At 49.1% G+C, this 14882-nt stretch overlaps 1 protein-coding gene across 5 annotated transcripts in view; it reads right to left on the reverse strand.

The window, feature by feature from the left end:
- Nucleotides 1-743: 743 nt before the first annotated feature.
- RPS6KA1 (ribosomal protein S6 kinase A1) overlaps nt 744-14882 on the reverse strand; it is a 28876-nt gene continuing 14737 nt past the window's right edge. For 3 of the 5 annotated variants that reach the window (XM_072355638.1, XM_072355636.1, XM_072355640.1), the window contains 20 exons: nt 12285-12401; nt 11626-11707; nt 11334-11414; nt 10624-10703; nt 10248-10354; nt 9678-9715; nt 9411-9553; nt 8937-9007; nt 8612-8700; nt 8348-8412; nt 7647-7749; nt 7267-7394; nt 6718-6843; nt 5656-5745; nt 5278-5436; nt 4954-5115; nt 4276-4352; nt 4062-4179; nt 3517-3654; nt 744-2400 (listed from right to left, as the gene is read on the reverse strand). In XM_072355638.1, the coding sequence (XP_072211739.1) occupies nt 2278-2400; nt 3517-3654; nt 4062-4179; nt 4276-4352; nt 4954-5115; nt 5278-5436; nt 5656-5745; nt 6718-6843; nt 7267-7394; nt 7647-7749; nt 8348-8412; nt 8612-8700; nt 8937-9007; nt 9411-9553; nt 9678-9715; nt 10248-10354; nt 10624-10703; nt 11334-11414; nt 11626-11707; nt 12285-12401 (2097 nt within the window). In that variant the 3' untranslated portion in view covers nt 744-2277. Of the gene's footprint in view, nt 2401-3516; nt 3655-4061; nt 4180-4275; nt 4353-4953; nt 5116-5277; nt 5437-5655; nt 5746-6717; nt 6844-7266; nt 7395-7646; nt 7750-8347; nt 8413-8611; nt 8701-8936; nt 9008-9410; nt 9554-9677; nt 9716-10247; nt 10355-10623; nt 10704-11333; nt 11415-11625; nt 11708-12284; nt 12402-13044; nt 13060-14281; nt 14591-14882 lie in introns of those variants that run through there. The other 2 variants (XM_072355637.1, XM_072355641.1) reach the window with 2 other exon arrangements.

Genomic DNA, 14882 nt, shown 5'->3' on the forward strand with positions numbered 1-14882 from the left:
TGCTGGCCCATTTACAACATCACTCCCATATTTAACATTTATAACCCCCTTCACATGCATCCTTTAAAGAGTCAGTGGCTCCTTTTGTAAGTGATCGGCTACTTACTCTGGCATTTTACACGCACTTCCCGACAAAAGAGACCTTTTACATGTCAATTTATTTTCAGACAAGCATATCTGAAAGGGAGTTTCTCTCCAGAGCAGAATTAGTATTAATGGCAGGTGTTCTGGCGCTGCACAAAGGAGGAAGGCAGCAAGTGAGCTGTGCTGAGTGGCGAGACAGCTTGATGTGTTAATAACCAGAGCAAGAAAATGGAGTGGCAGTAGACCTCCAGCTTCCATAGCATGAATGAAGGTTTTATTCATTGCCTGCCCTGTGCTTGAAAAAGATGTCGATATGTTTAAAATGTTGTCTTTGCTTTCAAAAGGGGATTACATTGTTGAATGTTACATGAAAGCACAGCACTTGCCCCACATCCTGGCGTGTGCCTACGACCCCAGAACATCCTGAGGCCCTGCTGGGGGCTGGTGGCACCTTGAAGCCAACCCATCCTGGTCTTTTCCCAGCAACTTGTGGCAAAGCTGCAGGAAGGAGTTAAAACTGCATAAACTGATATAAAGGTGGGGGCTGGCAGAGGGTGCATGGAGCTGTGCTGCATTTCACTATGGAAAAAAGATGATTGCTTAGAGAGTTACCAGACTTCACTTTCCAAACAGCCCAAGAACTCACGGTGGGAACAGCTACCAGGCCAAAATGCATTTATTTATGCTCCATTTAATTTGACAGGTCAGTACCACATCATTAAGAGGAAGGCACGGCTGCTTTACGCAGTGGGAAGAAAGAAAACAGTCTCTCAGCTGGGTCAACCCTTCTGCAATAGAAAACACTGCTGATTTATGCTCCCAAATGGGAAAGCTCAACCTTTCCTACACAGAAGCTGCATTTACACAGAGAGAGATGCTCGCTGCTATCTCCAGGCCACGTGGCTGTGGGTTAACACAGTACCCAGGCACTGCTGAATAATTCCAGGTAGACTCCGTGATTAGAAGCTGGATCCCAGATTGCATCTTTCCAAAGCTTTCCTTCAGATATAGGACAACAGGTTGAAGGAGCCCTGCTTTCACTCTGAGTAATGATGTGACCTCCATTCAAATGATAGCAGTTAATCCCTCTATATTTTGGGAAAGGTTTAATGCTGTCAGAGAAAACCACAAAGGGAGCAAAGGGCTGCCCGGCCACACAGATACCCACAGCTCTCATACACAGAGATCAACACGTCCTTTATTATTGAGCACTGGAATTAAAAAAGTAACAGCACTTGGTTGATTGGGAACTAATAACCAGAATTTGTCAGTAGCAGAAATTCGCACAAGGACCTTTGCTGACTTCAGTCACACCCTCGTGCACCCGCAGCCTCTGCCATTCTGCTCTGCCAGCACTGGGGCAGCTCCAGCACTGGCCTGCAGGTGAGAGCGGGCCTGGAATTTACTTCTAGCACAGTTCACCTCAAAGTGTTGGTTTCTATTAACACTAAAATGCCCTGAGAGAAGGAGTTCCCCTCCGCAGCCCACATCCTGCCACCTTTCCTGTTGATTCCTACCTTGTCCCAACTAGTTCTCATTATTTCCCACTGCAAAGTGGTGTAATACACCTGAGAGGAGGTGGCCCAATATGCAGCCCTGCTACAGTACTGCTGGTTTGCCTGTCACAGGACAAATGGCACAGCTCTGTAGATCTGTGTGCCCTGGTGGCCAAAGAAGGCCAATGGTAACCTGGAGTGCATTAAAAAAACATGTGGATAGAAGGACGAGGGAGGTGATCCTGCCCCTCTGCCCTGCCACATCTGGAACACCACGACCAGTTCTGGGCTCCAGGCCCTTAATCATCTTTGTGGCCCTCTGCTGGACTCTCTAGATGATCCCTACCTTATTTGAAATGATGTAGCTACAAAAAATATCTGGCCCTACATGGGAAAGGGTGAATCAGAGCTGCTTTTTAGTGCCGCTTGACATCAGTTATACATTCTAGTTCTCATATACACAGATGGATGTCTTTAAAAATCAACAATTTACACTTCAAAAAAGTTTTACAGTGAAGTTCTTTCAGCAAAGATCAGTCCAAGGAAGGAGGAGCCAGTCTACTGCAGGCAGAAGGCACTTGGCCTTGATGTAGATTTGAGAACAAGTCCTCAAGGGGCAGGCGCCGACTGCCCTATGTCCTGCCACACCTCAGTAGTTGTGCAAAGTTTGGTGTAACCACCCCACACTGCCCCATTCTCACAGGGTGGTGGAGGGGAGCTTCTTCACCCGCCGCTGTGCCAGGATGGAAGACTCGATGGGTTTCAGCTGGGGGCTCGGCTTGGAGCTGTTCAGCGCAGAGTACGTGGCAGCCATTGCCCCCTTGGAGAGAAGACACAAGAGTGATCACTCAGGTGTGGGAGATGCTTTACAAGAGCAGGGAGCAGAGGAGCCAGAATCAAAGCCAGGATCATATTGCTTTCTTTCTTTAAGTCTCCCTCATTCGCATGCCGTTCATAGAACGATAGAATCACTGAGGTTTGGAAAAGACCTCTAAGGTCACCAAGTTCAACCCCCACCTGTCCCCACCATGCCCACTGACCATGTCCCTTGGTGCCACATCTCCATGTTTTCCAAACACCTTCAGGGATGGTGACTCCACCACCTCCCCTTGTAGAGAGTGATGAGGTCTCCCCTGAGCCTCCTCCATATAGAACCATCCCACTTCCCTCAGCTGCTCCCCATAGCACTGTGCTCCCTCTCAACTTCATTTCCTTCTCTGGACATGCTCCAGGGACCTTGATGTCTTTCCTGTAGTGGGGGACCCAAAACTGAACGCTTGGGGTGCTGCCTCACCAGTGCCATACAGAGGGACAGTCAATTCCTGCTCCTGCCAGCTGCACTACTGCTGACACAGCCAAGATGCCACTGGCCTTCTTTGCCATCTGGGCACTCTGCCGGCTCATGGTTGACACTTGGCTGAACAACACTCCCAGGTCCTTTTCCTCCTTGCAGCTCTGCCTTGCTGCCCCAAGTCTGTAGGCATGGGTTTATTGTGACCAAAGTCTTGCTGAATTTCATCCCGTTGGCCTCAGCCCATCGATGATCTTGTCCAGGTCCCTCTTTAGAGCCTTCCTACCCTCATGCAGATCAACACTTTGTCCTAATCTGGTGTCAGCTGCAGAATTCCAGAGGGTGCACTCAATCCCCTTGTCCAGATCATCGTGGAAGATATTTAACTGGGCTGGCCCCAGTATCAACTCATGGGGAACACGATCTGTGACTTCCACCAGCTGGATCTAACTCCATTCACCACCACTCTCTGAGCTTATCTGTCCAGTCAGTTTTTCAGAGAACCTTCTTAAGCTTTCCTGCCCCAAACACTGGCATTGTCTCCACAGAGTCCACAGCTCTACAACCTTCCAGTCTGCTTTGCCCACACGAGGCCCACTGCTTTCCAAAGAGCTCAGGGACAAGGAAACCTGGCCCGCTCCCTACCTTTACCAGCTGGACATCCTGGTGATTCAGCTGGCTCTGGGGCAAGCTGTCCTTCTGTGTTATCCACGGGTGCTGCAGGACCTGCTTGGCTGTCAGGCGCTGGTGAGGATCTACATGAAGCATCTTTGATACAAGGTCCTAAAGGAATCATTGGAAAATCAGACTTCTGAAAACTTCATACTTTAAAAGAAAAAATGCCACCCACCTGTTCCCAAATTCAGATTTCAGTTCAGAAGCCAAGTTTAAGGACCCGAGATATCAAGCTCCTTTTGTATAAAATATGTTTTCAGTGGGCCTGGGAGGTATAACACAGCAACAAACCCAGTGTGAGTCAGGCATGAGGTTGTTGCTGCATGCAAATTTTCACAGCCTGAGCTAGAACAAAGCAGGCAGAGGCGCACTGCTGAGCTGCTCATGGGGAAGATGCACACACTACTGCTTTTCTCTACTCCCCTCTACCCTCCCTCTCTAGCCTGCTCTAAACCTGCATCACGTATGCCTGACCCCCACCCTGTAATACAGTGCAGGCAGACACCACATCATGCCTTGGCCATGTCAGAAATGGAGTCCCAGTTGCCTCCGTTGACTGAGAACTTTCCCCCGCCTATTCGGGTCAGGATCTCTTCTGGAGTGTCACTGGGTCCATTTGCAAATGGAGTGCAGCTGAGGAGAGATGAGAGCAAGAACAACATTTACCACCCTGTATTTAGGCCATGGAATGGTTTTGGGCAGCAGGAAGCCACAGAGAGAGGCACTCACCCTGCAAGCATAGTGTAAAGGAGGACTCCCAGGCTCCAGATGTCACAGCCCTCATCGTAGCCCTGTCGCTTCAGTACCTGGAATAAGCAAAGGAGAATAAATATGTTTGTTTCTGGTCACTGAGCTTGCTTCAGCTTGCAAAGAGCAGCCCTGTGCAGGCTGGGTGCAAAGCTGCTAAAGCCCCACTGAACAGCAATAGCATGGACTAAAGGTCAGCATTCAAATCAGACTTCAGTTTCATGGAATAAAGTAACCCTCCCAGCTGCTTCAAAATGACAAGTGAGAAAGAAGCTATGTTCCAAAGTGATGACACTGCATGTATGTTCCATTGCTTCCCATCTCTTTTTCTTTCGTCCACATGAAGACAGTTGAAGGGAAAGTAATCCAACCTCTAACAGGTCATTTAATCAGGAAGAGAAGCAGCCTATGAAATCACTGGGATTTTAGCATCTTATTTCCCTACACAGAGCCCCAGCATTATGGACAGCACAAGCTGGAGGACTGCACTGGGGATCCCATATTTGTTCTGTACTGCAGGTATTGTTATTTTTCTAATTAACTAATCCAAGACAAAATATGCCAGAACAGGTAAAATTAGACCAGTCTGTGCAGAGTTCAAGCACAGGCTGGGGGAGGGAACTGAGAGCTACTGAAGCCTCAAGTCAGCAAGGTGCTTACCTCAGGTGCCACAAAGTTTGCGGTATAGCAAGGAGTCATGAGAAGACCATTCTCAGCTCTCAGCTGCTTGGCAAAGCCAAAGTCACATATGCGAATGCTTTCTGGGTTTCCTGACTCATCCACGTAGAGAATATTGCTGGGTTTCAGGTCCCTGTGAACTACCTGCAGAACAAAGGCAATGCTACATTCATGCCCCAAGAAAGACTGAAGTTGCATCAAGATCCTCAACCCCTGCTCTGGCCCCATATCTGCTTTGCCAAGACATCAATGCAAGGCACAACATGAACACAAAGCACCCAGGGAAGCAGATGTAACCATACTCACCCCTTGAGAATGCAGATATTCCACTGTTCTGCAGATCGTGTGCAGGACTGAACTGGCCTCTCTCTCCGAGAAAAACTTCTGTCTCAGGATTTTATCTAGCAGCTCCCCTCCTCTCATCAGTTCTGTCACCAGATACACGTACTTCCCATCATCATAAACCTACCAAAGCAAACGTGGAAGGGGTTAATTAAAAACTGCTTTCCAGGCTTCCCTGTTGTACTTCTACCACCAAGAAGCAGAAAGAGGTCAGTAACACAGAGGTGGTACTGATTGGATGCTTCCTCACCCCAGCATGATCCAACGAGCAGAGCCACTGGGGTGCCCATGCTAAAGCGGCATTCTCACACATACACAACAAGTTATTCAAGGTACACTCACATCTTTCAAGGTAATGATATTTGGATGTTGCCCATATCGCAGGAGAATCTCAATTTCCTCAGAAGGGTCCCTTTTGCTCTTGTCTATCACCTGCAGGGGTACGAGTAAAGGTTATTCACAGCTGGATGGGACAGTGGCCAGGACAAAGCAAACAAGCTGAAGGTTTCATCACAGAAGTACAGAATGGTTGGGTTGGAAGGGACCTTAAAGACTCAGTTTCAGCTGGGACAGAATTATTATCTTCGCTGTGGCTGATATGATGCTATGTTTTGGTTCTAAGAGAAAAACAGTATTGATAACACACCAATGTTTATAGTTGTTGCTGTGTGCAGTGTTGTACAGAGCCAAGGCTATTCCAGCGTTTCTCAGTGAAAGGCTGATGAGGCCCAAGGAGCTGGGAGGGGACAGAATCAGGACTTAATCAGCTGACTTAAACTAACCAAAGGGATATTTCATACCACATCATGTGGAATGAGAGTTTTGAAGGGAATGGGAGCTCATCTTGTGCTTTTCTACTCACTGAGAGGCAAGCTGGGCATCAGTCAGTAAGTGGTGAGCAATTGCTTGCGCATCATATGCTATACACATTTATATACGTATACACACACACACACACATATATAGTGATAACTATTTCCTTTTCTGTATCTTAGTAAATCAGTAAATTGTTTCATCTCAACTCATGAGTTCTACTTTTTTTTCCTGATTCTCTCCCCTATCCCACTGGGAAAGGGGCCAGTGAGCAACAGACTGTGTGGTGCACAGCCACCTGCTGGGATAAATCACAACAACCATCCAGTTGCTTGCCCCCCACCCAGTCAGGCTGCCCAGGGCCCCATCCAGCCTGGCACTTCTGGGGATGGGGCACCCACAGCAACTCTAAGCAGCCTGTGCCAGTGCACTGCAGACATACTGTGCTATATCCATTCCCTGTCATTTGCCCCAAAATTGTATATATAAGTCTCACAGTCAGGGAAAACAATTTCATTCCTTGTTATTATTTTGGTCATTACAGGGATGAACAGAAATCTAACAAGGGAGGTCAGACGGAATAACTCAGACCTTGACTGCATACTCCATGTTGGTTGTTTTGTGAATGCACCGTTTGCACACTGAGTAGGAGCCCACACCAATCGCCTCCTTCACCACGTAGCCATCGCTGAACTGGATGTTCTTGCCATGCAGCTGCTGCAAGAAGAGAGCAGGGAGCGAATGAGCTGGGAGGGTTCAGAGAATGGTTTGTGCAACATGAGTTAACTGCAACACCAAGTGAAGTGACAGACTGCTGTCTCCTACAGCCCACAGCCTCTCCTCCCTGCTGGGGAGAGAGAGAAGAGGAGAACACGGCAAATATAGGTCAGTAGGCTAACACTATCTGCATCCAGCACACTGCATTCCTGCAGCACCTCTCATTCACATAGCCTGAGTCCACCTGGCAAGAAGGAGGCAAACACTCAGTGTGCCCTGCTGACCTCTGCATGACAGCCAGTAAAAACAAAAGAAATCAAGATGCAAGAATTCGAACCAGAATATATTTCCTTTAACTCCTGCAGACCCACTCTGGAGTTACTGCAGCCTCAAAGCAGCTGTTCTTCTGTCCCCATGTCTCACCTGCACCACGGAATGCAGAGGGGGCTGTGCAGGTTTCACCTTGCTGTCTTCCATCAGTCCGGTGGCCACAAAGCTGAAGCCGCGGAAGAGCTGATGTGCACCTGCACTGGGAGGGATGCCTGGGGAATCTGCAACAGGAGTTGAAGGAAAACTTGACAAGGAGTAGCAGCGGAAGCAGAAGCCTTCCCCTCATGGCTGTGCTCAGACAAGAGCAATATGATGCAGCACCGAGCTACCAATAACACCCTGCGTATGGCTGGGACTCCTTCTCCCTGAAGTAGCTAGGAGGAGGCAAACCTTACCCTGATGGCAAAGGCAAGGCAGGATTAAGCTGTATTATTTCACACTGGCTTCAGCTGAATTCATAAATTCATACCAACCTTTCGGTGTACGTGATGTAAATTCTGTATCAAAATAAAAGGTGTCATCAGGCTGGCCTACAGCAGGCTTGAAGGGTGGCTTGATTTCCCTTCGGTACAGCTTCTGCAAAATACAGGTAGCATGGAAGTACTGGAATAGCTGAATGTGCTCAGAAGCATGCAAATAGCTGCTAGGAATGAGAGGCTGGGAAGAAAGTTTACAACAGTAGAAACAGTGTTGTGACTGCAGTTCAGCAGTGGGAGAGGTGGCCTCCTGGCCAAGAGGGCGCCTCTCAGTCAGTTTGTGGAGAAATTCTACCACCTATTGTATATTAATCAAGAAAAAAAGAAAGTGTTCTATGTACAATGCAGGGAAATACAGGTTCAGCTATTGCCCTGCTTCTCTGCAGGGTACAATGCAGCTCTTTAGCTAAGCCCTTCCTACTCTGTGCAAGGCAATCCTTGTGCCAAACCCCAATTAAAACCTGCACCTTAGTTCTGAGAGATCAAACCAGGGTGAGGTCACAGGCAACTCAGTATGAAACAGTATCTTGCATGACGAACAGCAGTTTGGTTTCGGGAAGGACAAATAGGAAAGATGGAAACATGGGCTGGTAGCACTCCCACAGCTGGTCAGACTGCATGTGGCACCACTGTGGTCAGCAGAGCTGCATCACTGTGCTGAATGGGGTGAAAATTGCTTTTGTGTTTCTGATACTCACATTCCAGTCAATAGTAGAGTAGAACGGATGACGCTTTATCTCTTCTGCCCCATCTGGACCAGAACCTGAAAGATCCACCCGCAGACTGCTTAACATTTAATCAGGATCACCAACAAAGCGAAGGCTATCACCAAGCATGCAACATAATCAGGTATTATGGAGAACCTATTAACTTAGCACAAGTGCCAGCATGCTGCCAACCCACTGTGATGTGAGAGGCACAGCTACAGCATCAGGTGGATTCAGAAACAAAAAATGCCTTACCTAATCTGTTGGCTGGGTTCCTTTTGAAAAGGGCTCGCAGGAGGCTCTGTGCCTCAGCGCTCAGGAACTGAGGCATGCCCAGTTTTGCTCTAGGGAAGAAGTTATGCAATCAGCTGCAGGTATAAAGAAGCTAACTCACAAGCAGCACCTCCACCCCTGAAAGTACAACAATCTGTTTGGCATTTTGTACTGCAGCCTTCAAACTGAGTGCTGATACAAAGCTACCTGCCAAGTAATGCCATTACGTTGTGAGAACCCCAACTGCAGCATGCTTAGAGAAAGAGCAGCAGGCTTGTTTCTATACACACATGAAATCTCCTCTTACTTAAGGATGAGGGTCATCGTCTCCTTGCGGTCCTTCCCCTGGAACGGCAGCGAGCCAGTGAGCATCTCAAACTGAGACAGAGAGAGAACAAGAGGAGGTCACATATATGAGCAAGTCTGAGGGCTGCACAGATCTCATTGCACCTTCATCTGGGAATTCTCCACAGCTAGCAGAAGCCTTGCAAGTGCTCAAAAGCCAGGCTCTGTAAAAAGAGAGCAGGCATCACATTCTCAGAAGGGAGCTGTGTATCACATTGTGTAGTGGGGATGTGTTCCAGCAGTGTCTGCTCCTGCCACAGCCCTTGGATCCAGCAGCTGCCAGATGGTGGCACCAGATCTGCACAGCAACCAACAGCCTGCTCCAGGGCCCACACCGGCACCAGCACATCTGCTGGATGCAGAGTCACCAAATGGCATTTCAGAGCTAACCCCTGAGCAGATGCTGAGGTTTCCAAGCCCACTGGCTGGTACCCACCATCAACACCCCATAGGACCACCAGTCCGCGCTGTGGGAGTGGCCCTGACGGTTCACAACCTCTGGGGCCATATATTCCACTGTCCCACAGAAGGAGTAGGCTTTCTTCTCGTGGTCTATCGCTTCCTTACTCAAGCCAAAATCTACGAAAGAGAAGAACCATCAGCATGGTCTAAAAAACCACCTGGTCTTCACAACAGCCCAGAGCAGAGAGGTCGGAGAGAAGCTCCGTGTTTCAAGAACCAAGGTTTTTATGGAGCGCCTCACCTGTGAGTTTGATGTGTCCTTCTTCATCCAGGAGGATGCTACAGCAAGGAAGAAGAAAACAAGTTATTAGTGGCAAGAAAGGCTGATAAGAACCAGCAGGTGTCCCAGAGCTGGTCAGAGATGCTCCAGAACTCCAGAGGAGGGACTTATCCATCCTTCCAACCCCTGTTTAAGCTTTAAGCTCCATCAGCATGAATGGGGGAAAGCAGCCCCCTTCTATACACACTAAACTTCACACTGAACCAATGAGCCACACAGACTCCCATGTCTCAGGTAAGAATAACCCACTCATGCAGCTGCTGTGTGTCTCCTCAGAGGCCTTTTTCCTCCGAAGGCTCCCCGTTACTTAAAGCTGGAGCTCAGCACTGGCTGACAGGCTCAGACACGTGGTGCACACATGCTGCTGCAACAGTGCTCCTGGCTCTGACTGCTGGTGTGAGGAGCAAGAGCCTCACTGATCTACCCTGCTGCTTTCCATCTGCTTGGCCCAAGGCATTTTTTCATGGAAGAAGGTTGTGCTGTGCCCTGACTGCAGGCTGAGGACTGAACACAGATCTGTACCACACGTACTTCTCCGGTTTGAGGTCTCTGTATATGATTCCCAGGCTGTGCAAATGGTCAAGTCCTAGAGCGAGCTCTGCAAGGTAGAACTTCACATCCTCCTCTGTGAACATGACCTGCAGGAATGGATGGGGGTTATAATCCTGGAAGCATGACAAGCAACACCCTCCACACCCATGTTGCGCCCTTGTGCCTCTTTAAATCTAAGTTTCTGAGGCTTTGCCAGGAGACATGACATCCTGACATCCCCTCCTTTGGGCTAGCAGCAGTTTGGAGGCTCCTTTCAACTCTCTCAAGGACTTTCTGAGGGTCAGTTGTTCCTCCAGGCAATTAACACACAAACAGAAAGCCTCAGCAACCCACTAAGATGCCACAGTATACCCACCTCTTTGGAAAGCCGAGTGAAAAGGTCACCTCCTCGGAGGAAATCCAAGATGAGATACAGCTTCCCCTCTGTCTGGAATGCTGAAACACAAGCCAGAGCAGGAATCAGACCCCTCCACTGAGGGAAAGCTCGATAGTGTGACATTAATCACTTAAATCCCAATGGCTTCAGTTGTGCAAATGCCCTGCATTATTAGTAGGTTACAAGTAGGGTAACTGTTCAAGGTAGATCAGATCTCCTGCCTGTGATGCTGAAAAGGATGCAGTCCCCTGGCAGTGCAGAAAAGCATCATTTTATGTGGGATTTGTTCCCTTTCAGCCATTGATTCCCTGCTGGAAGGGCTGTTTCTCAAGCAATACCCTGGTCAATTTACAGGGGCAGAAGCTGTTCTCAACTTCCTCAGAGTGAGAGTGTTCATCCTGCCATGCTCTGACTTGACCAGTTAACTCTGCTTTCTCAATTTCTCCTGAATTAGTGTTTTAATCCCAAGGATTTGACGTTTTAAACCTCCTCTCCTGGTGCCCCACTCAAGGGTGAACACAAGACCAACGGCCTTTCCAGGAAAGGATTTGTTTTAAGGGGATTGTGAAGGCTCCAGCACAGCACAGCCACTGGGAGACATGGACTGACACAGACTCTGCCACTGCAGGCGCCCAGAACCTGCTGGGGACCATGGCAGGCACATCTGTCCCAGCCAGTCCCATACTCACCGTAGTGCAGCTTCACCACAAAGGGATGGTTTACATCAGCTAGGATGTCCCTTTCTATCTTTGTCCTGACACGATCACGCACTGTGGGAAAAGAGAGGAACAGTTCAGATGCTGGAGAAAGCACAAAGCCGTGAGGTCAAGTTCACTTCTAGCCCTAAGCCTTCTGGGATCAGGCAGCTGGAGCCAGATCTTTCCAATCTCCATCAACCCAGGGCCAGCAGTGACTGGTGGTGACATTTTTGCAGTGCAATTTCCCATGAAGCAATAGGACTCAGCAGGAAGGCTCCCTTACCTTTCAATGTTGCCTTTTTGAGCACTTTCATGGCATAGAGGTGGTTGCTGTCTGGTGGTGTTATTTTTCTCACCAAGAAAACCTGAGGCAGAAGAACGCACAAGCTGGTTTTAAACAGCTTCAAAAGTCCTTTATTCATTGCAACAAAGCCGCTGCTGCACATGCACAGCACCCCTGCTGCACCACCCCTTGCTGTGGTGGTGGCTGACTGACATGAAGCTGAACAACATGGGAGCAGATGGTCTGCAAGAGACCTAGCTTATCTGCACTTTGAAACAGATACGAATTACAGGCTATTTCCTTCCTCCTTCACAGAAGGGAAACAGCAAATAGGCCAAACCCAGTCCCTGGCACACAGCATCACCGTGAGAAGAGAGGCATGCCCCAGCCCTCTGCCCCACACAGCACTGCACGCTTCTTTCCTCCTGACCAGCTGCATAAAGACCCCCGGGTAGTGCTGGCACACAGACTCTGATGAGAAGTATCTCCACAGCTGCCCTTCAAACTAGAAGCAGCCAGTTGCTAAGTGAGCATATCAGATTCTCACCGGATACGGTCCGGTGAGAATCAGGAAAGAGGTTACGCTGGGGATAGTCCCTTTTTCAGCTCTTCTTTCAACACCACTTATCTGTGTGACACGCAGGAAGAACTGAGCTCACCTTGCCGAAAGAACCCTGTCCCAGAACCTTCAGAAGCTCAAACTGCGAAGGGTCGGCCTTCTCAGAGCCCTCCTTCACATGATGCGTGATGTTGATTTCCTTCACAACACCCTCACTCTGGAAAAGAGAGGACACGGTTGGCTGTGAATATACTAAACAAAGGGAAAAAGGTCTATTGAGTCAAAGAAAAGGACCACAGCTGCAGACTCACAGGAACCACATCTGAGAGAGCCGTAAGAGCAGGTGCATGTCACAGCTATCTCCTCGCTTCAACACCTGGAACAAAGCAATCCCCAGTGGATTTCCACCAGGCAGCACCATTACATCCCCACGCTCTCCCCAGCACCAGAGGTTCCTTTGAACTGCATTTCAGAAGAGTTCTTGAAAGCACCTTCCTTTTTAAGGCACTGGTGGCAAAAACAGGAGTGTTTATGCCACTAAAAATCCCACAACACAAAAATACGGCGGTGTTGTCAAAACATGGCCAGGGCTGGCAAAAATCAGACATGTTGGAGCCCATCTGCTCAGCAATCTGAGCAACTCTGCAACATAAGCCTTGGTGCATCTTCAGCACATACAGATGATGCTTTTAACAGACTCAAGCCTTCAGAAAGATTGAGGGGAAGCCAAGGTCTCTGGCACATGTTTTGTTTAAAACACATTCTTTTACTAGTTACTAGTTAGATTTTCCCCTTGCCGAGTAGGGAAGAAAGTAGTGAGAAAATCAGACTTTGTTTTCCAGATCTACTCAGATACTCACTGCGGAACCACCTAATCAAAGCTCTTAGAAAAAAACAGGAACCAAGCTGCAGGCTCTGCCTCCTGCACACACCGAGCTCACACCCTCACTCCTCCTCACAGGGCACACGGATGTGGTTGCTGCCTGCAGCACAGCATTGAGCGCCCTTCCTTTCCCACTCCCGTGCTTGTCTTTTCTCTGTGCAAGGTAGAGCTTTGCTCCATGTCTGTTGGTAGCTTTGCTCTCTCAAGATCCCATGATAACCAGACACTCTGTCAGAGATACCCATGCACAATACAGCCTGAGCGCATGGAGAGGGTGGTGAGGCAGAAGCTCTTCCTATGTCACAGAATCATAGAGCCATTAAAGGTTGGAAAAGACCTCTAAGATCATCTAGTCCAAGTGTCAACCCACCCCACGCTCAGTTGTGGAATCATGAAGGTTGGAAAAGACCACCATGTCCAACTCAGCGAGCACAGCCAAGAAATCTCTTACAACCTCTACAACAACGAGGTCTCACATTCCATGTGATCTCTCAGCTTAAATCAGCCATCTTACAGCTCTAGTTTTGTTTGGAGGCTTTGCCCATGGCAGGAAGCTGTTGGTCAGGAAAAGCTTCCCACCTCCAGCCAACAGTTGTCCCACAGATCTCCATGACTGTCCTTAATCCAGGTGCTAATGTGGGCTGTGTAGGGTTACATGAACCATTAGGCACAGTGAAACAATCACCCTGGAGGCTGGCTGTGTCACACTGGGGCTGTCTGCAGGCTGCTGGGCTCCTTCCCTCCCTCCTGCCATCTTCATGGAAACTCAAGTGAGAAACCAAGCCTACATGTCTCCCATGTATTTCACCTTGCAGCTTCACACACTTTTTCAGAGAGGAACATTCAAAACAAACACCGTGTCTACCTCCAAGACACCTCCTCATACGACAGCTATGGGAACTCTTTGCCTTGGCCAATGGCAAGACCCACCGTGTTGAGCTGTGAAGGGTCTCTGCAGACCAAGGTGCAGCTCGTGGCATCCCTCAGCAACCTGCAGCTCTGAGACCAGGTCCTACAGCACAACACATCTCCAGCACAACAGCCTCCACTGAGCCACAGCACTAACAGCCTTCATTGCACCACAACGAGTTTTGTACAATGGCACCACGAGGCAAACCACCCCACAAGGCACAAAGACAAAAGCAAACCAGAACATTCATCTAAAGCATTGGCCCGCTGGGATGTGCAGCAGGCGACACAACCTACATACTGACCGGGCTGGGGAGCGGGCTGGGGGCCGGCAGCTGCAGGCTGCAGGGCTTCGCTCGGTGCTTCCTTTGCAGCCACAGTGTGAGGAAGGTGCAGATGCGGGGCAGCTTGGGGTCCCTCTCCATTCTCCCATCCCGCTCAACATTGCAGAGTCCCAGTGACCACCTCGGGGAGCTCCTGGAGCTGGGGAGGCTCCGGCATGGGCACACGGACACGGGCGCACAGCCGCGCTGGAGGAGATGCGGGTGGTTAAAGCCCGCTGGCAGATGTGCGGCAGAAGTGAGCAGTTTGGTCACACAGAGGCAGGTTCATGCTCCTTGGCGGTGCTTGTGGTTGGGGCTTTTTTTTTTTGTTGTTGTTGTTTTGCTTTATAAAAAAACCTCACAGCTCCGTGTTCACATTTGGTTTCCCTTCCCTCGCTCAGAAGAGATGCTCTCTGACAGAAAACGTGCATGATGTAGGTCAAAGTCTGTCTTCTATTTAGCACCATGGGCCATGCTCACACTTTGGGTATTTTCACAACAGGGGAATATGCTGATAAGCCTCTTTCTCTTTTAAAAGGAAGAGATGAATGAAACCCCATGCAGATGCCTGGAAGCACTTCAG

Source organism: Excalfactoria chinensis, chromosome 22 (assembly GCF_039878825.1).
Source record: "Excalfactoria chinensis isolate bCotChi1 chromosome 22, bCotChi1.hap2, whole genome shotgun sequence".
Classification (NCBI taxonomy): Eukaryota; Metazoa; Chordata; class Aves; order Galliformes; family Phasianidae; genus Excalfactoria; species Excalfactoria chinensis.